General features: G+C 48.4%; 1 protein-coding gene across 3 annotated transcripts in view; it reads left to right on the top strand.

The window, feature by feature from the left end:
- The window catches only part of FBH1 (F-box DNA helicase 1), a 41,330-nt gene that overhangs the window by 8,401 nt on the left and 10,141 nt on the right, over positions 1 to 22,788 (top strand). For 2 of the 3 annotated variants that reach the window (XM_068401488.1, XM_068401487.1), the window contains exons 6-14: positions 1,621 to 1,751; positions 4,308 to 4,443; positions 5,225 to 5,415; positions 15,382 to 15,495; positions 16,052 to 16,143; positions 17,976 to 18,144; positions 18,973 to 19,201; positions 20,107 to 20,194; positions 21,307 to 21,393. In XM_068401488.1, the coding sequence (XP_068257589.1) occupies positions 1,621 to 1,751; positions 4,308 to 4,443; positions 5,225 to 5,415; positions 15,382 to 15,495; positions 16,052 to 16,143; positions 17,976 to 18,144; positions 18,973 to 19,201; positions 20,107 to 20,194; positions 21,307 to 21,393 (1,237 nt within the window). The remainder of the gene's footprint in view (positions 1 to 1,620; positions 1,752 to 4,307; positions 4,444 to 5,224; positions 5,416 to 15,381; positions 15,496 to 16,051; positions 16,144 to 17,975; positions 18,145 to 18,972; positions 19,202 to 20,106; positions 20,195 to 21,306; positions 21,394 to 22,788) is intronic. The other variant, XM_068401489.1, reaches the window with a different exon arrangement.

Genomic DNA, 22,788 nt, shown 5'->3' with positions numbered 1-22,788 from the left:
TTCCCCTTCACTCTTCTCCTTGCAGCCTTTTTTTCTGACAAGGCCCATGCAGGAAATCTGGCTGGCAGACTGGGCAGCGTCCTTTCGTGGCCGGTGGACGTCACTGTCCCCCAGCCTGTGTGTGTGTGTGGTGTCTCTTGTAGTCAAAGAGGTTTAGAGAAAAGGCCTTTAACTCTGTTTTTGTGGAGCTCGGTTCATCTGCAGTCAAGGCCCTCACAGTACAAACAGTCTGAACCCACTGGCAGTTGTTTTGGCCGCAGAGAGGATCTCTGCATTTCATAAAATCACAGGATGGTTTGGGTTGGAAGGGACCTTAAAGATCACCTAGTTCCAACCCTCCTGCCACGGGCAGGGACACCTTCCACCAGACCAGGTTGCTCCAAGCCCCATCCAACCTGGCCTTGAACACTGCCAGGGAGGGGGCAGCCACAGCTTCTCTGGGCAACCTGGGCCAGGGTCTCACCACCCTCACAGCAAAGAATTTCTTCCTAATATCTCATCTAAATCTCCCCTCTTTCAGTTTAAAACCGTTCCCCCTCATCCTGTCACTTCTTGCCCTTGTAAAAAACCCCTCTCCAGCTTTCCTGTAGCCCCTTCAGGTACTGGAAGGTGCTAGAAGGTCTCCCCGGAGCCTTCTCTTCTCCAGGCTGAACAGCCCCAGCTCTCTCAGCCTGTCTCCAGAGCAGAGGGGCTCCAGCCCTCTGATCATCTTTGTGGCCTCCTCTGGACTCTCTCCAACAGCTCCGTGTCCTTCTTCTGTTGGGGGCCCCAACTTAATTTCAATTAAAGGTGGCTCAGAGACTGCTGGCACCACTAGACGCTCACCACTCACACTGGAAATCCTCAGCTTGTACGAAGAAGCAATCTGAGAGCGTTGGGGGACTGATCACAACCCAAAATTTTGTGGAGATCCAAGTTGTTGTTCATGCCCTTCTGATAAATTTGAATGTGCAAGGCTGCACACAATGTAGGAAGTGTCCTGCACTCAGTGCTTTATCACAGAATCACAGAATCAATCAGGTTGGAAGAGCCCTCTGGGATCATCGAGTCCAACCATTGCCCTGACACCACCATGTCAACTAGACCATGGCACTAAGTGCCATGTCCAGGCTTTTCTTAAACCCCTCCAGAGATGGTGACTCCACCACCTTCCTGGGCAGCCCCTTCCAATGGCTAATGACCCTTGCTGAGAAGAAATGCTTCCTAATGTCCAACCTGAACCTCCCCTGGCCAAGCTTGAGGCTGTGTCCTCTTGTCCTATCGCTAGTTGTCCGGGAGAAGAGGCCAACTCCCACTTCACTACAACCTCCCTTCAGGTAGTTGTAGACTGCACTAAGGTCACCTCTGAGCCTCCTCTTCTCCAGGCTAAACAACCCCAGCTCCCTCAGCCGTTCCTCATAGGTCAGACCCTCCAGACCTATGAGGAAGAAGTCTTTGTCTCTTTCCTCTGTTTCCTCTTTCCTTCCCCATCTCACGCTAGGTACCTGTTTCCATCAAGCTACAGGGACGTTTTGAACTCCAGGTCTTCTTTGGAAGTCACATTGATTAGCTTTTTGCCAGAAGAAACATATTTCCCAATGCTGTGAGATGAAAGATGGTGGTATGTGCTTCACATTCTAGTTCATTCCTTGGAAAAAGCTGTACCATCGGTACCTAATGAAGGAGGACACGGCCCTGCGCAGTGTTGAACGGGTCTTGCAGGATTTCGCCATATCGAAGAAGCAGGAAGGATGTGTGTTGGGACTGATCAGGTGAGTCCACTTCAGCACTTGACTTTGTACCTGTAGATCCTCAGACCTTCCTTGCTTTGGGTCTTCTTCCATTTTATCCTGTGAATTGCCAGGAGAGAAATGGGTTTGTCTTCTAAACAGGTGGGAGATGTACAGGAAGATGAGGAAGGAGAAATAATTTTAACTGTAGAAATCACTAGTAGGGTTCTAGAAACAGGTAAAAAAAACCCTTCCCTTTCCTCTTCGTTGTGTTGGGAGCACATGATGTACAAGTAGAGGATGAAATCTGGAGAAGAGAAGGTGGAAAGGGCATCTGATTGCTGTCTTCCCCTGTCTAATGAGGGGCTGTAGACAGCATGATGCCAAACTCTTCTTGCAGGTGCACAGTGAGAGGACAGGAGGCAATGGGCACAAGTTACAGCATAGGAAATCCAGTTAGATACTAGGAGAGTGGTCAAACGCTGGCCTAGAGAGGTGGGGAATCTCCATCCTTGGAGATGCTTAGACCTCAGCTGGACAAATGACCAAACCTTGAAGTTGTCCCTGCTTTGAGCAGTTGACTTCCACCATCCCTTCTGCAGTTTCCTTGATTTTGATAGCAAGTGAGAAGTGAGGGATAAGTGAGGGAGAGGCTGCAAAGCCTGGGGCAGGGATAGCCTTGTACTAATGTCTGAGGAGATGGAGAAGCTGAACGTGGACTGGGAAGAGGGGGCAGAACAGTTGGTGGTGGCCTTTTGACTTGGATGGTCTTGCCTCTTGGAGGGCGGGGAGATGGTTCTTGCACCAAAGGAGGAAAGAGGTGAGGAGAGCTTGAGCAAGTTGGTGTCAGCAAGCAGCTGCAAGCTTTCCACAGGCCTGGATTTGGAGGTTCAAAGGAAGGTTTCAGAGGTGGACCTGTATGTCAGAGCACAGCCAGGTTGGGTACAGCAATTGGGAGGAGCTGCCAAGAGCCCCAAGACAAGTGTTGGATGACAAAATCAAAAAAGGTTGGGCTGTTCTGTTGCTTGCTTGTATCTGGTGCCCAACAACAAGCTTGGGAGAAGACATATGGTTGCTTCCTGCAGGGTGACTATGCTGGAGAGAGTGAGACTCCATTTAAGTGTCCCTTTTAGCATCCATTTATGTCTCAGGATCTCTCCTGGCAGCACTGCTTTTCCATCTCCTGCTCAGCCAGGGTCCCAAAGAGGCTCAGCATCTCCTGGGTTTAGCTAAAATACAGGTATCTCATGGAGGGGGTTGAGATTTGAGCTCTTTTCTTCTGGTCCCTCCCATCTCCAACGCATTTTCTTCTTTTCCTTCCCTGAAAGGCTGCTTTCCTGGACCCGCGCTGACTTAGCAGTCACAGCCCATCAGCAAGCCCAAGCCCAAGGCTGGTTCCTAATAAAAGCAAGTGCTCTGTTCAGATCTCTGTAGTCTAGAGGGCAATTTTATAGGGCAGTTAGATGGTGCAAATAGAAGAGTCAAATTGGGTTAAGAGCAAGGTAGATCCGTCTTCTGGAAGGAGACTTTGAGGCTTGATGCAGTGAAGTATTTAAGCCCATGTCTGTGTAACAGAACTGGGAATTACTTGTCTAAATGGCTCTAGGCACAAGAACCCTACAGAGGGATCTGGGCAGGTTGGATAGATGGGCCGAGACCAACGGCGTGAGGTTCAACAAGAACAAGTGCCGGGTCTTACACTTGGGCCACAACAACCCCCTGCAGCGCTACAGGCTGGGGGAAGAGTGGTTAGAAAGAGCCCTGGGGGTGCTGATGGACAGACGGCTGAACGTGAGCCAGCAGTGTGCCCAGGTGGCCAAGAAGGCCAATGGCATCCTGGCCTCTATTAGGAATAGTGTAGCCAGCCGGTCTGGGGCAGGGATCGTCCCTCTGTACTGGGCACTGGTGAGGCCGCACCTTGAATCCTGTGTCCAGTTGTGGGCCCCACACTTCAAGAGAGATCTTGAGGTGTTGGAGCGAGTCCAGAGGAGGGCGACCAAGCTGGTGAAGGGTCTGGAGGGTCTGAGCTATGAGGAACGTCTGAGGGACCTGGAGGTGTTTAGCCTGGAGAAGAGGAGGCTCAGAGGTGACCTTAGTGCAGTCTACAACTACCTGAAGGGAGGTTGTAGTGGAGTGGGAGTCAGCCTCTTCTCCCAGGCAACTAGTGATAGGACAAGAGGACACAGCCTCAAGCTTGGCCAGGGGAGGTTCAGGTTGGCCATTAGGAAGCATTTCTTCTCAGCAAGGGTCATTAGGCATTGGAAGGGGCTGCCCAGGGAGGTGGTGGAGTCACCATCTCTGGAGGGGTTTAAGAAAAGCCTGGACATGGCACTTAGTGCCATGGTCTAGTTGCCATGGTGGTGTCAGGGCAATGGTTGGACTCGATGATCCCAGAGGGCTCTTCCAACCTCATTGATTCTGTGATTGTGTAACTAGGGCTGGAAATCCAAGTTCGGCACCTTGCAGCCTCACTGCTGAATGTGTCCGGTCAAATCCACAGCCTGACTGGTGGTACTTTGGAGAAGACATTATTTCCTTGGAGAATAAACTCACTTGCTAAGGCTTCTTTGCAAATGCTGCTGTTCCCGTTCTGCGCAGGTGTGTGTCCGCCATACCCACCAGCCGGAAGGTGGATCCCAGCGCGGTTCTCGGGTGTTTGAAGAGTCATCACCTCTTCTCAAAGGCTGAAGTCTGCGTCGCCAACAAACTGCCGCATCTACAGAGCAGGACAGGGGTAGGTTTAACAGCTGTTAACTGGTTTATTTAACAGGTTTAACAACTGCTGGTGCTTTGAGGTTGTATCTGCCTTCTTGCATCTGAAGATTTTCCGTTTGGGGGGGTTATTTGGTACTAGTCAGGGTGCTCTCGTGAGACCCCCCCCTGCAGTGCTGCGTCCAGCTCTGGGACCCCAACAGAAGAAGGACACGGAGCTGTTGGAGCGAGTCCAGAGGAGGCCACAAAGATGCTCAGAGGGCTGGAGCCCCTCTGCTCTGGAGACAGGCTGAGAGAGCCGGGGCTGTTCAGCCTGGAGAAGAGAAGGCTCCGGGGAGACCTTCTAGCACCTTCCAGTACGTGAAGGGGCTACAGGAAAGCTGGAGAGGGGCTTTTTACAAGGGCATGGAGTGACAGGACGAGGGGGAACGGTTTTAAACTGCAAGAGGGGAGATTGAGATGAGATCTGAGGGAGAAATTCTTTGCTGTGAGGGTGGTGAGACACTGGCCCAGGTTGCCCAGAGAAGCTGTGGCTGCCCCCTCCCTGGCCGTGTTCAGGGCCAGGTTGGATGGGGCTTGGAGCAACCTGGTCTGGTGGAAGGTGTCCCTGCCCGTGGCAGGAGGGTTGGAACTAGATGATCTTTAAGGTCCCTTCCAAGCCAAACCATTTTATGATTCTATGATTAAAGAGAATTTAACTATTTATCACGGCATGAGTGGTTTTTCGGTGTTGAAGGAGGGTTTTTCTGCTCCAAAAGGCCCAAAGCTTTTTTCTCACTCTTTCTTGTCATTTTCTGTACCAGCCTGAGAACATGTGGGCCATAATTACAGTCATGGTGCTTTTTTCCGATGGCGTCAGTGACATCCAAAAGCTGATTGCGTGTCTGCAGAGACCCTGCTCTACCCTCTCTGTTGTGGACGTGACCGAGACGCTTTACTGCATGGCCACGCTGCTGTATGCGATGAGAGAGCGGAACATTGCGATCACGAACAGGTGAGGAGTGGGGAGATGCTGCCTGCCTGCCTCCTTCTAGCCATGGAGATATGTAATATATATTTTAGGCCTTTTGCTACAAGAAAGACATCGAGGTGCTGGAGCGAGTCCAGAGAAGGGCAACGGAGCTGGTGAAGGGTCTGGAGCACAAGTGTGATGAGGAGCGGCTGAGGGACCTGGGGGGGTTTAGTCTGGAGAAAAGGAGGCTGAGGGGAGACCTTCTCGCTCTCTACAACTGCCTGAAAGGAGTGTGTAGCGAGGGGGGGTCGGTCTCTTCTCCCAGGTAACAAGTGATAGGACGAGAGGAAACGGCCTCAAGTTGCCCCAGGGGAGGTTTAGATTGGAGATCAGGGACAATTTCTTCATGGAAAGGGTTGTCAAGCACTGGCACAGGCTGCCCAGGGCAGTGGTGGAGTCCCCATCTCTGGAGGGATTTAAAAGCCATGTAGATGTGGTGCTGAGGGACATGGGTTAGTGGTGGGCTGGGCAGTGCTGGGTTAACGGTTGGACTTCATGATCTTAAAGGTCTTTTCCAACCCAAATGATTCTCTGATTCTATATACAGTGAATATAAGCTCTTGAGCAATTATGTTCCTCTTGGTTAAGGTTCTTCAGTTCCTCAGTGGGTGCAGCTCGTCAGAAACAGTGTGCACAACCCTGGCTTTTTGCAGGAACATTCATGAGCGTTGCCTTTAGATTTGCTTTAATTCTTAGAGTGTTTCATAGTCTGCTTGTTTTTCAGGAGATAGTGTGCAAGAAAAATCATATTTTTTGGAAACAAAAGCAGGTTTTAATGCAACTATAGAAACTTTCTGGTTTTAATGCAACTATAGAAACTTTCTGGTTGGAAATAGATACACATCAGCTGCAACTATTTAATGCAGTTATTACATTCCTGTCACCAGTTACTCAATTCACTCCTCTTAAATCTTACTACAAGTCCCATGGGTGCACATTGCATGTGCATAGTGATCTGCCCCATGTCTTTTGTTCACAGAGGTGCCTGGTAATGCAAGTAGGAGCCCACAGGTTTCTTCAGAATTGCAGTGAGATGAGGAATAATGACACACGTAAATTCTTCTTTTGAGAAGACTGGCAAGGAAATGCACTGGAGAAGGAATCTATAGCCAGAAAGAAGATGGTTCTGGAAGCTGCCCTCTGTGAGATTGGAGGTGGCAGATGCTCTCTGTTAACCCTCTCCCCCCCACCTAAGGGAAAGGGAAAGGGAAAAGGGAGAGAGACTTATGGGTTGGAAAGTTAAAACAGTTTTAATAAACTATAATAATGAAAAAGAATATAATAACAATAATAATAGAAATAACCAAATATATACAAATATGTACAAAACCAAGATCAAGAGCTTGGAAATCCTCCTCAGGCAGAATTGCTCCCCCCAGTACAGGCAGAGGGGAAAAGGCAGTAGCTCCCCCCAGCACGGGCAGAGGGCAAAATGCAAAAGCTCCACTGCCATCACACCTGCAGGCTTTTAACTGGAGATTTGGCAAAGCTGGTACCAATCAGTGGGAGACAGGAGGGCCCCTCCCTCCTGGGCCCCACCTCCAGGAGGCAGTGGGTTAGTGATAAACAGGAAAGTGAGAATGACATGTATGGGATGGAATACCTTGCTGGTCAATCCTGGGTCACCTGCCCCGTCCACTACTCCCTGCAGGTACAACCCCCTTCGGCTCTTTACTCGTAAGCAGTGACCTTGGGTTCTCTAAGACTATTTGGCCTGGTTTGAGCCAAACCAGGACATTCCACCCCTTATTCCATACCATTCATGTCATACTCAGATCACCACTACCTTTTCATTTTCAAATATATATATACATATCACTAGTCTATGATTCATCTTTATGCAAAAAGTCCATCAAGTTCATTTGGTTCAGGATTGTGGGTTTGCATCTGGTTAGCAGTCTCTCAGCAGTCTTTCTGGCTAGCAGTCTCTCTTTTGTCATGGTTCGTGCCCACGGGTTGCAGGTTAAAGATGTCAGACTCGAGGAGGTTACTGGACGCCACTTGATGAAGCTAGCTCCGGTCGCATCACCACTGTCTTAACCTAAAAGACACTTATGCAGCAACAACATACAGTTCAAAATTAAGTAGTCTCACCCAGAATCAGATCACCTTCAGGGACACATCGGACTTCACCATCTTGCAACATCACCCACCAAGTACATCCAGGTCCCTGAGCAAAAGCAATCCCACGAATGGGTTTACCTTTGCCCGTTACAGGAAGAATCCAGACAGTTTTTCCCAATAGATTCCTTTCATGCACCACCGGGACTTTATCTCCTTCTACTGTATGTAGAAGGTCTGACTGAGCAGGGCCAGCTCGATTGATAGATCCCCTGGTGTTAACTAACCAGGTAGCTTGTGCCAGATGTTTATCCCAGTTTTTAAAGGTTCCACCCCCCATTGCTTTCAGGGTAGTTTTTAACAGCCCATTATACCGTTCAATTTTCCCAGAGGCTGGTGCATGATAGGGGATGTGATATACCCATTCAATGCCATGCTCTTTGGCCCAGTTGTCTGTGAGACTGTTTTTGAAATGAGTCCCATTGTCCGACTCAATTCTCTCTGGCGTGCCATGTCGCCACAAGATTTGCTTTTCGAGGCCCAGAATAGTGTTCCGGGCAGTGGCATGGGGCACAGAGTATGTTTCCAACCATCCGGTGGTCGCCTCCACCATGGTAAGCACATAACGTTTACCCTGGCGGGTTTGAGGGAGTGTGATATAGTCAATTTGCCAGGCCTCCCCATATTTATATTTCAACCACCGCCCCCCATACCACAAAGGTTTTAACCGTTTGGCTTGCTTAATTGCGGCGCATGTTTCACAATCATGGATAACCTGTGCAATAGAGTCCATGGTTAAGTCCACCCCTCGGTCACGAGCCCATCTGTATGTTGCATCTCTCCCTTGATGACCTGAAGTGTCATGAGCCCACCGAGCTAAAAATAGTTCACCTTTGTGTTCCCAGTCCAAATCTATTTGGAACACTTTAGCAGCTTGATCCGCTTGTTGGTTGTTTCGATGTTCCTCAGTTGCCCGACTTTTAGGTACGTGAGCATCTACATGACGTGCCTTCACGACTAGTTTCTCTAGCCGAGCAGCAATATCTTGCCACAATTTAGCAGCCCAAATAGGTTTCCCTTTGCGCTGCCAGTTGCTTTGCTTCCACTGCTTTAACCACCCCCACAAGGCATTTGCCACCATCCATGAGTCAGTATAAAGATACAGCCTTGGCCACTTTTCTCGTTTAGCAATGTCTAAAGCCAGCTGGATGGCTTTTACTTCTGCAAATTGACTTGATTCACCTTGTCCTTCTGTGGCTTCTGTGACTCGTCGTATAGGACTCCATACAGCAGCTTTCCACTTCCGATGCTTTCCTACAAGACGGCAGGATCCATCGGTGAACAGCGCATACTGCTTCTCATCCTCTGGTAGTTCATTATATGGTGGGGCTTCTTCAGCACGTGTCACCTCCTTTTCTGGTGGCATTCCGAAGTCTTTGCCTTCTGGCCAGTCCATGATTACTTCTAAGATTCCTGGGCGATTAGGGTTTCCTATTCGAGCCCTCTGCGTAATTAATGCAATCCATTTACTCCACGTCGCATCAGTTGCATGATGGGTAGTGGGAACCTTACCCTTGAACATCCAGCCTAGTACTGGTAGTCGAGGTGCTAGGAGAAGTTGTGCTTCAGTACCAATTACCTCTGAAGCAGCTCTAACTCCTTCATATGCTGCCAGTATCTCTTTTTCAGTTGGAGTGTAATTGGCCTCGGAGCCCTTGTATCCTCGACTCCAAAATCCTAGGGGTCGACCTCGAGTCTCCCCTGGCACTTTCTGCCAGAGGCTCCAGGTAGGACCATTGTCCCCAGCTGCGGTGTAGAGCACATTTTTAACATCTTGTCCCGTACGGACTGGTCCAAGGGCTACTGCATGCACAATCTCTTGTTTAATCTGTTCAAAAGCCTGTCGTTGTTCAGGGCCCCACTGAAAATCATTCTTCTTTCTGGTCACTTGATAAAGAGGGCGTACAATCTGGCTGTAATCTGGAATATGCATTCTCCAGAAACCCACAACGCCTAAGAAGGCTTGTGTTTCCTTTTTGTTAGTTGGTGCGGACATTGCTGTTATTTTGTTGATCACCTCTATCGGGATCTGGCGACGCCCATCTTGCCATTTAATCCCTAAAAACTGGATCTCCCGGGCAGGTCCCTTGACCTTGCCCCTTTTTATGGCAAAACCAGCTTGCAGAAGAATTTGGATTATTTTCTCCCCTTTGTCAAAAACTTCTGCTGATGTATCACCCCACACAATGATGTCATCAATGTATTGCAAATGTTCTGGAGCTCCACCCTTTTCTAGTGCAGTCTGGATCAGTCCATGGCAAATAGTAGGACTGTGTTTCCACCCCTGGGGCAGTCGATTCCAGGTGTACTGGATACCTCTCCAGGTAAAAGCAAACTGTGGCCTGCACTTTGGTGCCAAAGGAATAGAGAAAAAGGCATTAGCAATGTCTATGGTGGCGTACCACTTGGCTGCCTTTGACTCCAGTTCGTATTGAAGTTCTAGCATGTCTGGCACAGCAGCACTCAGCGGTGGCGTAACTTCATTTAGGCCACGATAGTCCACAGTTAATCTCCATTCTCCATCAGACTTTCGCACTGGCCATATAGGACTATTAAAGGGTGAGCGAGTCTTGGTAATCACTCCTTGATTTTCTAATTGTCTAATCAGTTTATGAATGGGGATCAGGGAGTCTCGATTGGTGCGATATTGTCGTCGGTGCACCGTGGTAGTAGCAATTGGCACCTGTTGTTCTTCAACCTTCAGCAACCCCACAACAGAAGGATCTTCTGAGAGGCCAGGCAAGGTAGACAGCTGTTTAATGTCCTCAGTCTCTACAGCTGCTATACCAAAGGCCCATCTGTACCCTTTTGGGTCCTTAAAATACCCTCTCTTGAGGTAGTCTATGCCAAGGATGCACGGAGCATCTGGGCCAGTCACAATGGGGTGCTTTTTCCATTCATTTTTAGTTAGGCTCACTTCGGCCTCCAATACAGATAACACTTGAGATCCTCCTGTTACTCCTGAAATGCTGATAGATTCTGCCCCTTTATGATCCGATGGCATTAGGGTGCACTGTGCACCAGTGTCTACCAGGGCTCGATACCTTTGTGGTTTTAATGTGCCAGGCCATCGAATCCACACAGTCCAATAAATCCGGTTGTCCCTCTCCTCCACCTGGCTGGAGGCAGGGCCCCCCTAATTAAGAAATGGATTCATGCTGCTCACAGGGACTGGACCTTCATTTCTCCTATTCACACTTGGGAAAAAGTGATTTGAGGCCCATCTCCCCTGACTGGGGTCCTGCTCACTGGTAACTGGAGCAGCCATCCTCCTAGAAAAATTCTCTCTGGTATTTCTTTTAGCTTGCAACTCACGTACTCGTGCCTGTAGGGTACTGGTAGGTTGTCCATGCCATCTGCTCATGTCCTCCCCATAACCACGCAGGGCAAACCACAGGATACCTCGTGATGTGTTCCTTTTCCTTTGAGCTGGTCCTGTAGGAGAACGTTTTCTCTTAACAGCTGCAACGCGCGCTTGTGTAGGTAGAGAGTCAAGTTTATTCTCGATCATGGACAGTTTGTCTGACAGTTGTTTAAATGAGTCCTTGTTCTCCTTAGTCAGTTTTTCCACAGCCGAGATGCGTGCCTGCAGTGGGGAAGAAATACTATCTTCATACTGTCGCATACAGTTAGCCATTTCGCCCACACTAGATCGTGCCATAGCATCTTCTCCCCATACTAATATTGACAATGTATGGGTATATGTCGGTGGAGCATTCTTCACAACCTTCCGGAACATGGATCGGTTGCATTCCACTTCATCAGGATCTACAGGATCTACAATGTCCCGTGGGTGTCTATAAATGATCTCTTGCACAGCCAGTTCTCTAAGGTAGTTAATACCTTTTTCTATAGTGGTCCATTTGCTTAGGTGGCTCATAACATCATCTTTATAGGGATACCTGCTCTTTACAGCTGACAAGAGTCGCCTCCAGAGACTGACAGTGTTTGACTTTCTTGCGAGCGCTTTATCAATACCACCATCTCTGGACAGGGATCCCAACTGTCTGGCTTCTCTGCCATCCAATTGCATGCTGTCTGCCCCATTATCCCAGCATCGGAGCAACCAGGTAATAATAGGTTCACTGTCATAACGGCTGAAGTCTTTCCTTATATTTCTCAGGTCCTTCAGGGATAAGGAGTGGTAGGTTATCTCTACGTCCGAGTCCTCTTGTGATAGTTCTGCTTTAGAAGGGCCTTTCTTCTGTGATGGGTCTGCTTTAAAAGGACAATCAAGGGAACCCCCATCTGTGTCGGGCCCTAACTCTGCCTGAGAAGGGCCCTCACCTGGGTCATATGATGGCTCTGTCTTAGAAGGCTCTGAGTCATCATCCTTCTCTTCACGAGCTGATTTCTTTTGGTATTTCTTCCTGGTTACAGGAGCAATTGGTACAGATTCGATAGATGCTGGGGTCTGAGTAGATGCAGTGGCTGTCGTGGGAGTGCTGAGAGTCTGAGTAGCTGCAGTGGCCATCTTGGGGGGTGTAGCAGCTGTGGTACAGGCTGCCAAGGTTTCAGTGGGTTGAGTGGCTGTAGCAGCAGTACACACTGTAGGATCTGAGGTGGCTGCATAACACCTACAACTGTCCCTGCACCGATATTTAATCTTATCCCACATCAGAAACACATTCAGGACAACCAAAAATAAAAACATGCCACCTAGACAGCACCATCCTAATTTCGCAAAATCTAGTGGAATCAGCTTGGCAGAAAAGGAGAAGGTACTATTTCCCAAAGTAAAACTGGAAGTGTAATCATTAACAGAATCAGCTAAAGGGCGCCTGGAGCGTGCAGATGAAGTTGCTGCTACTGATTCGCGATTAAAGCTGCCCATCATTGTGTCATAGAGATAAGAGATCGGAATATTAACTGCCCAGTTTATCACAGCATAAATCAGTATCAAACCCCATACCAAAACAATACATTTCGACCAGCGCCCACTGCTAAACTGCATGTAAACATTCATAAGAAGCAAGCAATAACACAGTGCCCACGGCAGGTAAGGCATCATTGCAATACTCAATTGTGAAAGAAACTCCATAAAAAGATGAGATAACACAGCATTCAAAAATGACATCACCATCTTCACTATCTGTTTTAACTTTCCAACCCCTCGTAAATCTCAAAGGAAGAAATCTGATATTCTCTCAGCTGAGCTCTCTGGGTCTCCTCCCACCAGAGCCAGGATTCAACTTATCAGAGCAACCTGTTGGAGCTTCTCTCGAGCCCCACGTTGGGCGCCAATAAATCTGTCACGGTTTAAAGCTGGGCCAGCTATTAACCAGGTGGCAGATGCTCTCTGTTAACCCTCTCCCCCCCACCTAAGGGAAAGGGAAAGGGAAAAGGGAGAGAGACTTATGGGTTGGAAAGTTAAAACAGTTTTAATAAACTATAATAATGAAAAAGAATATAATAACAATAATAATAGAAATAACCAAATATATACAAATATGTACAAAACCAAGATCAAGAGCTTGGAAATCCTCCTCAGGCAGAATTGCTCCCCCCAGTACAGGCAGAGGGGAAAAGGCAGTAGCTCCCCCCAGCACGGGCAGAGGGCAAAATGCAAAAGCTCCACTGCCATCACACCTGCAGGCTTTTAACTGGAGATTTGGCAAAGCTGGTACCAATCAGTGGGAGACAGGAGGGCCCCTCCCTCCTGGGCCCCACCTCCAGGAGGCAGTGGGTTAGTGATAAACAGGAAAGTGAGAATGACATGTATGGGATGGAATACCTTGCTGGTCAATCCTGGGTCACCTGCCCCGTCCACTACTCCCTGCAGGTACAACCCCCTTCGGCTCTTTACTCGTAAGCAGTGACCTTGGGTTCTCTAAGACTATTTGGCCTGGTTTGAGCCAAACCAGGACATTGATATAGTCCAACCTGTGTTAGACACAGGAGAATGGTTCATCCTCTACTTACTCAGCCATGGGCCATGTGCTCAGGTTACCAACCAGGGAAATCAGGATGCTTGTTTGGCCTGTGAGTGATTGATAATTGCTGGCTAAGGTCATTAACTTGGGTAAACGCCTGCTGAAGATGTGGCAAACAGATGTTGTCACCTGCTAGCACTAAGAGCCTGTGGTCAAAGTCACCCACATCCCACCTCCATCTCCTTGAACAATCTAGACTAGAAGAAATAGGAATGAGCACATATCTTCTGCCATTATCTCTTCAAACCACACAAGGTTTGTGATTTAGGGTGTAAGGAGGAAACACGTCCTCAGGGGACTGTCTGGTACCTATTTGCAGCTCCTAGAGCAACTAGTGAGTCCAAGCATGTAGGTCACCTAATATGAGATGCAACGTCTGTCCTGGAGTGTGGCCTGGGGTGGCAACTCTTCAGTTGTAGAATCACAGACTGGTTTGGGTTGGAAGGGACCTTAAAGGTCATCTAGTTCCAACCCCCCTGCCACAGGCAGGGACACCTTCCACCAGACCAGGTTGCTCCAAGCCCCATCCAACCTGGCCTTGAACACTGCTAGGGAGGGGGCAGCCACAGCTTCTGTGGGCAACCTGGGCCAGGGTCTCACCACCCTCACAACAAAGAATTTCTTCTGATATCTCATCTCAATCTCCCCTCTTTCAGTTTAAAACTGTTCCCCCTCATCCCATTATTCCATGCCCTTGTAAAAAGCCCCTCTCCAGCTTTCCTGTAGCCCCTTCAGGTGCTGGAAGGTGCTAGAAGGTCTCAGGAACAAAGCTGCACTAGAAGAGGTAAAACCACAGTGGTGTCAACCCTGATGTACAATGGAGGTTGATTTTAAACCAGCTGTTGCTGGTGTAATTAAAGCCACAGAGTCGCTGTGCTCCTCTTTTGGCAGTAACAAAGCACCATGAAGTACTGTCAGGGCTGACACACTTGGATAAAATCCTCATCAGACAGTTGATGAAACTGGTTCACTTTAGAGGCCTAAACCAGCCCAAATTCTCTCTCAGACTCCCCCAGACTCTGTTATAATAGTGGTTCAGGAGAGCGAAAGGATCCTGAGGACTCTGATCCCAGGTGACGTTTGCATGGCAGACCCTGAAACACAAACCTAGCAGGAGCGAGAGAGAGGCCACAAACAGAGCTGTCCCCATGGTGCCTTTGCAGTCACTTCTCAAGGCATAACTAACTGCTCTTTAAAATATTAATATTGTCTCCTGCATCTCCCTGAGCACTTGGGGCTTTGTGCATTGTTGTCTTGGAAGTATTCAAGGTGTTGGCAGCCTTTTACAGAATCACAGAATCAATGAGGTTGGAAGAGACCTCTGGGATCATCGAGTCCAACCATTGCCCTGACACCACCATGTCAACTAGACCATGGCACTAAGTGCCATGTCCAGGCTTTTCTTAAACATCTCCAGAGATGGTGACTCCACCACCTCCCTGGGCAGCCCCTTCCAATGGCTAATGACCCTTGCTGAGAAGAAATTCTTCCTAATGTCCAACCTGAACCTCCCCTGGCCAAGCTTGAGGCTGTGTCCTCTTGTCCTATCACTAGTTGCCTGGGAGAAGAGGCCGACTCCCACTCCACTACAACCTCCCTTCAGGTAGTTGTAGACTGCACTAAGGTCACCTCTGAGCCTCCTCTTCTCCAGGCTAAACACCTCCAGCTCCCTCAGCCATTCCTTGTAGGTCAGACCCTCCAGACCCTTCCCCAGCTTGGTCGCCCTCCTCTGGACTCGCTCCAACACCTCAACATCTTTCTCGAAGTGCCAGGCCCAGAACACAGGATTCAAGGTGCGGCCTCACCAGTGCCGAGTACTTTTAGGTGTCTGCAGAAGTTTAATTTGTTATTGATGATTTCTCAATGATAGTTTCTCTTTTCTCCTTTCTACTAGGATCCATTACAATATTTTCTACTGCTTGTATCTGATGGAGAATTCTTCGGTAACTCTGCAGACAGCAGAAGAGGAAACACTGGCATCACGCTGCAGGCAAGACTTATGGTCTGGGTAATGCTACTTTAGGGGATCTGAGCAATGCACCTAAGTACACAGGGCCCTGGTGGAGTGCTGAACCTTGGAAGGGGGAGCAGATGTTTCATGGCAGGGGCTGGTTGACAAGCCCCTGAGATTCATAAGGATCAGGACAAAATCTTCTTTGATCCTTGCCATCTTCTGCTTGAATTCTCAGAGGAAAACCACAATCGGGCCTTAAATCTGTAAAAATTGAATTACCAAGCGCTGACTAAATTTAAAAGTCATTATTCACCGATGGGTCTATGTATCAGTGGAACACAGTTCTGTGCTCTCCAGGCTGCTGAACTGTTGCAGACCCCAAATCACCCCAAAATTCGTAGAATCATGGAATCACAGAATGGTTTGGGTTGGAAGGGACCTTAAAGATCATCTAATTCCAACCCCCCTGCCACGGGCAGGGACACCTTCCACTAGACCGCAGCTTGCATCATTAGTCAATTTTTTTTGCTGTTAGTCGATTTTTTTTGGTTTATCTGGGAGGATTTATTTTCTTCATTCCTTTTGCTCTGTTTTTTTCCGGTTTTCATAGCTGGCCTGAAGTAAAGCTGACCCATGAACAGCAAAGGATTTTGAATCACAAAATTGAGCGTGGTCAAATAGTGAAAATTATGGCATTTGCAGGTAAGAGAAGAAAATTATGTTGTAAGAATAAACGCGTAACCTCTAATTCTGCTCCTTCCCTCCCTGCTGCTTCTGTCCAAGGAACTATGTGGATGCCAGGGAGATCAACCTTACTTTAAATCAATACTCACTAGACAGAGTCGCTCGTACTTGTTCAGGTTTAGCATCCCTGTAGGAACCGCACAAGCCAAGAAATTTTCTGTGCTTGCACACTGTTTTGAGAAGGGGAATTGCATAAAATTGAGGGAGCCCATGTAGAAAAAAAAGGGAAAGTAAATATCTCCCTACACCTGCAGAGAGTTTCCTTTAAATACACCCCACGCTGGGAGCTCAGAGGTAATGTATGCCATGAAGATGGTCAGAGGGCTGGAGCCCCTCTGCTATGGAGACAGGCTGAGAGAGCTGGGGCTGTTCAGCCTGGAGAAGAGAAGGCTCCGGGGAGACCTTCTAGCACCTTCCAGTACCTGAAGGGGCTACAGGAAAGCGGGAGAGGGGCTTTTTATAAGGGCATGGAGTGACAGGACGAGGGGGAACGGTTTTAAACTGAAAGAGGGGAGAGTGAGATGAGATCTGAGGAAGAAATTCTTTGCTGTGAGGGTGGTGAGACCCTGGCCCAGGTTGCCCAGAGAAGCTGTGGCTGCCCCCTCCCTGGTAGTGTTCAAGGCCAGGTTGGATGGGGCTTGGAGCAACCTGGTCTGGTGGAAGATGTCCCTGCCTGTGGCAGGGGGCTTGGAACTGGATGGGCTTTAAGGTCCCTTCCAACCCAAACCAGTCTGTGATTCTATGATATGAAAAGGGGCAGAAAAGGAAATGTGCAGAGCCCTTCTTGTCTCAGGGTTCTGTTGTGATTGGGTACTCCACGAGTGAAGCACTTTTGCCATGAGGTGTGGACAGTGCTGTCCTGCAGCAAACGGGAGTAAAGGAGAGCAGCATTAGTGGGAGATCTTACAAGGAAATCACAGAATCACAGAATCAACCAGGTTGGAAGAGCCCTCTGGGATCATCGAGTCCAACCATTGCCCTGACACCACCATGTCAACTAGACCAGGGCACTAAGTGCCATGTCCAGGCTTTTCTTAAACACCTCCAGAGATGGTGACTCCACCACCTCCCTGGGCAGCCCCTTCCAATGGCTAATGACCCTTTCTGAGAAGAAATGCTTCCTAATGTCCAACCTGAACCTCCCCTGGAAGGTTCATGAGCTCATGAATCACTCAAAAGAGCAATTTTAACGTTTCATTTACCAAGCTTTCTTTCAAGAGGACCAGTACCTTCACATCATGCTCAGACTTCTAGAATATTAGGTGATAAAAAGATTTTTTTTTTAAAAAAAGAAAAAGCTTTTAGGCTGCAGACTATAATCTTTCAAAGCTGCTTTGCTTCACAGCTGCTGCTGATTTCAGTTGAGTCAGTGAATAAATTCCCATTAGCTGCAAATAGTCCTGCTGTGCAGTTAGGGCAGCAGGAGGGGCAAGGTAAAGCTGATGAGAAGTGTGCGAGTCCAACTAGTGATAGGACAAGAGGACACAGCCTCAAGCTTCGCCAAGGGAGGTTCAGGTTGGACATTAGGATGAATTTCTTCTCAGCAAGGGTCATTAGCCATTGGAAGGGGCTGCCCAGGGAGGTGGTGGAGTCACCATCTCTGGAGGTGTTTGAGAAAAGCCTGGACATGGCACTTAGTGCCCTGGTCTAGTTGACATGGTGGTGTCAGGGCAACGGTTGGACTCGATGATCCCAGAGGGCTCTTCCAACCTGGTTGATTCTGTGATTCTGTGAGTTCATTCATTCCTTACTCTGGATGCTTTATTGTTTTACTTTCTTCTCTTCTTCAGGTACAGGAAAGACCTCAACCTTGGTCAAGTACGCGGAGAAGTTTGCTGATCTGAATTTCCTTTACGTGACGTTTAACAAAGCTGTTGCAGAGAAGGGAAAAAGCACCTTCCCCAGCAACGTTACGTGCAAGACTTTCCATTCGTTAGCGTTTGGAAGTGTCGGCAAACAGTGAGTGGGGATTTTGGATTCCTTCATTGAAGGCCAGTGGAGCAGGGAAAAGACATGGCAGGAAAGGAAAGTTGGGTTGTGAAGTAAACCTCCAGGATGTGAGGAAGCAAAAATAATGGGGGAAATTATTTCTTTCACCTGCTTCAAGCCAGACTGGGATTTATGGTTTCTGAATTCTTTCAGATTGGATGGGCCAGTGATTTTAGCATCTGTGTGAGCCAGGGGAAACACACTCGTTGCCCTGCTCTGACATAGACTCTGCTGGTTTAGGGGATGTTCATCCTGCCTGTGTTTATAGCCAAGGAGCACTTCACAGGGAGGTAGAAAACCCCTGAGAATGGCTTTTTCCCATTTCCCATTTACACTTCAGTGGTGCAACCACTCTAAATGCTGCTTTTCTTTAGCAGAGGAGGGGTTTTCTTACCCCGAGTTGTTCTAACGATAAGGTTTCTGGCCAATTATCAGCACATCTAAATTACAGACAGAAGGGCAAATGAGCCACGACCTGGAAGAAGAGGGGAATCCTCTTACCTGGCTCTGAAAACAATCTGTAATTGCAGAGGTGAATGATGGGAATATCTCTCTGGCTCGACTTTTCATCTATAAAATCTATAAAATTAACAAATTTATACTTCCACCAGGAATATAGTGAGGATAAATGTGTGCAGAGTTTGCAATATTCCATTCCTAGGTCAAAATGGGTGTATAAAACAGAGCTTCTGCAAGTGTTAAGCGTGCAACAGAAGCAAAAGCAAGCTTGCTTTTCCAAGTAGGCTTTTCATGTGTGTTTCAACATCTCTCTCTCATTTTTTGTCACCTGTGGCACAGCTATAAAGAAAAAGGCAAGCTGAACTTCAACAAGATGTCAGTTTTCTCCATCAGCTTCCTTATCCAGAACCGTGAGGGCCAATCTCTGTTCATCAGAGCGAAAACAGTCTCGCAGACCCTTGAAAACTTTTTTGCCTCTTCAGATAAAGAGATCTGTGAAGAGCACACTCCTATTTGGTTCAAAAATACTCATGGTGAGAGAAGATTTGTCACCCGACTAGAAAAGGAGGTGAGTATCTGAGATGAACCAAGACCTTGGCTGCAAGGTTTGCAGGGGGCTGTAGTTATCCCACATTTCTCATAGTGCACAGGTATTTCTGCTTCAGCATTGATCACATCCCATCAGATCCAGTCCAGCCAGCAGCAATCCAGTTTGCAGTCGTTATTTCTGGCAGGGAATGAACTGAGAGCCTCAAAATGTTAAATACCTTTAAGCGCCTCACAAGCTCCTCAGAGAAGCCAAAATAAATGCAAAGTCACAGAATCACAGAATGTCAGGGATTGGAAGGGACCTTGAAGGATCATCTAGTCCAGTCCCCTGCCAGAGCAGGATTACCTAGACCATATCACACAGGAACGTGTCCAGGTGGGTTTTGAATGTTTTCAGAGAAGGAGACTCCACAACCTCTCTGGGCAGCCTGTGCCAGTCTGCTGGAACTTCTTCCAGGTAACAAATGATAGGATGAGAGGAAACGGCCTCAAGTTGTGCCAGGGGAGGTTTAAATTGGAGATCAGGGACAATTTCTTCCCTGAAAGGGTTGTCAAGCACTGGCACAGGCTGCCCAGGGCAGTGGTGGAGTCACCATCCCGCGGGGGATTCAAAAGCCGTGTAGATGTGGTGCTGAGGAGCATGGGTTAGTGGTGGCCTTGGCAGTGTTGGGTTAATGGTTGGACTCAATGATCTTAAAGATCTTTTCCAACCAAAATGATACAATAAATAGCTGAGCCAAAGAAATGCCCTTCTTCAGGGGGCTACATTTGGAAAAGACCATGTTGAGAAGTAGTTAACTGGTGGTAACACAGAAGAGAATTAGGAGGAGAAAGGCTTCGGAGAAGCCTTTCAAGATCTGCTCTGCCTGGACTGTTTTTCCACTCAAAGTGATCTATCCAGACCCTTCTGTTTTCTCTTTCTAGATCAACGTGCAAGAGGCGAAAGAGATATGGCGCAACATGAAGAAGCTGGATGGAGACGCAGAGAAGAAATACAAGATGACTTGTGATGGTAAGAGAGTACAGATGTCAAATGCCTTCAAATAAAGAGCTTTAGTAGAAAACTAAACAGATTCATACTTCTTACTTCTGACTGTGCACCAGGAATGAGCATCAAAAAGTATAAAATTCCTGTTCTCCTGCCACTGGCTCACCAAGGAGCTCAAAACAGGCCCGAGGACTGAAAGTTTGTTCATTTTTCCTGTTCGGCCTCTGAAAATGGTGGAACTATTCAGATGTGTGTGATTGGCAGCAGAATCGTAGAAATTATGGGTGGGACAGTGGGCAAACGAATGCTAACAGAATGTCAGGGATTGGAAGGGACCTCGAAAGATCATCTAGCCCAATCCCCTGCCGGAGCAGGATTACCTGGATCATGTCACACAGGAACGCGTCCAGGCGGGTTTTGAATGTCTCCGGAGAAGGAGACTCCACAACCTCTCTGGGCAGCCTGTGCCCAGAGTCACCCTCACTGTAAAGAAGTTTTCCCTCATATTTATGTGGAACCTCCTGTGTTCCAGCTTGCACCCGTTGCCCCTTGTCCTGTCAATGGATGTCACTGAGAAGAGCCTGGCTCCATCCTCATGACACTTGCCCTTTACATATTTATAAACATTAATGAGGTCCCCCCTCAGTCTCCTCTTCTCCAAGCTAAAGAGACCCAGCTCCCTCAGCCTCTCCTCAGAAGGGAGATGTTCCACCCCCTTCATCATCTTCGTGGCTCTGCGCTGGACTCTCTCTAGCACTTCCCTGTCCTTCTTGAACTGAGGGACCCAGAACTGGACACAATATTCCAGATGCGGCCTCACCAGGGCAGAGTAGAGGGGGAGGAGAACCTCTCTCGACCTGCTGACCACACCCCTTCTAATACACCCCAGGAGGCCATTGGCTGCCTTGGCCACAAGGGCACACTGCTGGCTCATGGTCATCCTGCTGTCCACTAGGACCCCCAGGTCCCTTTTCCCTACGCTGCTCTCCAACAGGTCTGGCCCCAATGTCATGTAAATTCCAAGCAAGAAGTAGGGCCAGAAAGAGTTTTTTTAAAAGGGGACTTGTTTTAAAGATCATGGTGTTTTATGATGACAAAATTACCCTCTCACTGATGTGCCTTGTTCTTTCTCTCAGGGTATTTGAAACTTTGGCAGCTCAGCAAGCCTCAGCTCTCGGGATATGACGCCATTTTTGTCGACGAAGCACAGGACTGCACTCCAGGTGAGCGGTGACAGGAGACAGAGCTGCAACCTTCCTAAGCACTTTACAGAGAAGATGTTCTTGTGCTCAGGGGTGTGTGAGAAGAAGCACAATTAAAAAAAATTCTGCCCCTCAGCTGTAACAGCATAACTGACCCTTTGCTTGGTCCCAGTTCAGTGAGGCAGCTTGTAAGCAGGCTACAAGAGCACATGTGCATCAGCTTGAGGGGTTGCTGTCAGTTGCTTTGGGCATCCAGACATGCCTTCCAGACCCTTTTGCTATTGCTTTGTTGCTAAGAGGGGAAAAACAATACCAGCATGGCCGAGGACATGGTTTATTACAGAGTGGGGAGACATTAAATGGTTCAGCTACCAGAAGAGCACAGAATCACAGAATCAATGAGGTTGGAAGAGCCCTCTGGGATCATCGAGTCCAACCATTGCCCTGACACCACCATGTCAACCAGACCATGGCACTAAGTGCCATGTCCAGGCTTTTCTTAAACCCCTCCAGAGATGGTGACTCCACCACCTCCCTGGGCAGCCCCTTCCAATGGCTAATGACCCTTGCTGAGAAGAAATGCTTCCTAATGTCCAACCTGAACCTCCCCTGGTGAAGCTTGAGGCTGTGTCCTCTTGTCCTATCGCTGGTTGCCTGGGAGAAGAGGCTGACTCCCACTGCGCTACAACCTCCCTTCAGGTAGTTGTAGACGGCAATAAGAGCTGCTCCATCCCGCCCCGGCACTGGATGCAAGTCTTGCCTGTTTCTTGCACCATCCCAGGTATTCCTGAGTCACGTAGCAGAAAGCTTCTGGCTTGCTTTGCCAGGGATATGAGGAGTAGCTCTCTGTTGCAAAGCGAGTTGAATTGGTTCTGCAAAGAGATCTAAGCAGACCGAACTGTGTGCTGAGGAGCAAAAGAAGCTGGGCAGAAGAAGGCCTGGTCTTTTCAGCAGATATTAAATCATAGTATCATGGAATAGAATCACAGGATGGTTTGGGTTGGAAGGGACCTTAAAGATCATCCAGTTCCAACCCCCCTGCCACGGGCAGGGACATCTTCCACCAGACCAGGTTGCTCCAAGCCCCATCCAACCTGGCCTTGAACACTGCCAGGGAGGGGGCAGCCACAGCTTCTCTGGGCAACCTGGGCCAGGGTCTCACCACCCTCACAGCAAAGAATTTCTACAGGGCTGTGCTTTTGCAGAAGCACACAATGTGAGCTGCGGTCTAGTGGAAGGTGTCCCTGCCCGTAGCAGGGGGTTGAACTAGATGATCTTTAAGGTCCCTTCCAACCCAAACCATTCTGTGATTCTATGATTCAAGCAGTTGCTCTGTCAGTGTCACTGAACCTTGGGCAGGCTTGGTCGACGTGGACTGAAGGGCTTTCTGAGGTGTGCGCTGAGTCCGTGCTCATA

The sequence above is a fragment of the Nyctibius grandis genome, chromosome 5, assembly GCF_013368605.1.
Source record: "Nyctibius grandis isolate bNycGra1 chromosome 5, bNycGra1.pri, whole genome shotgun sequence".
In the NCBI taxonomy this organism is placed as follows: Eukaryota; Metazoa; Chordata; class Aves; order Nyctibiiformes; family Nyctibiidae; genus Nyctibius; species Nyctibius grandis.
The sequence above is the reverse complement of the archived record's forward strand: the minus strand, read 5'-3'. Positions and strand labels throughout refer to the sequence as shown.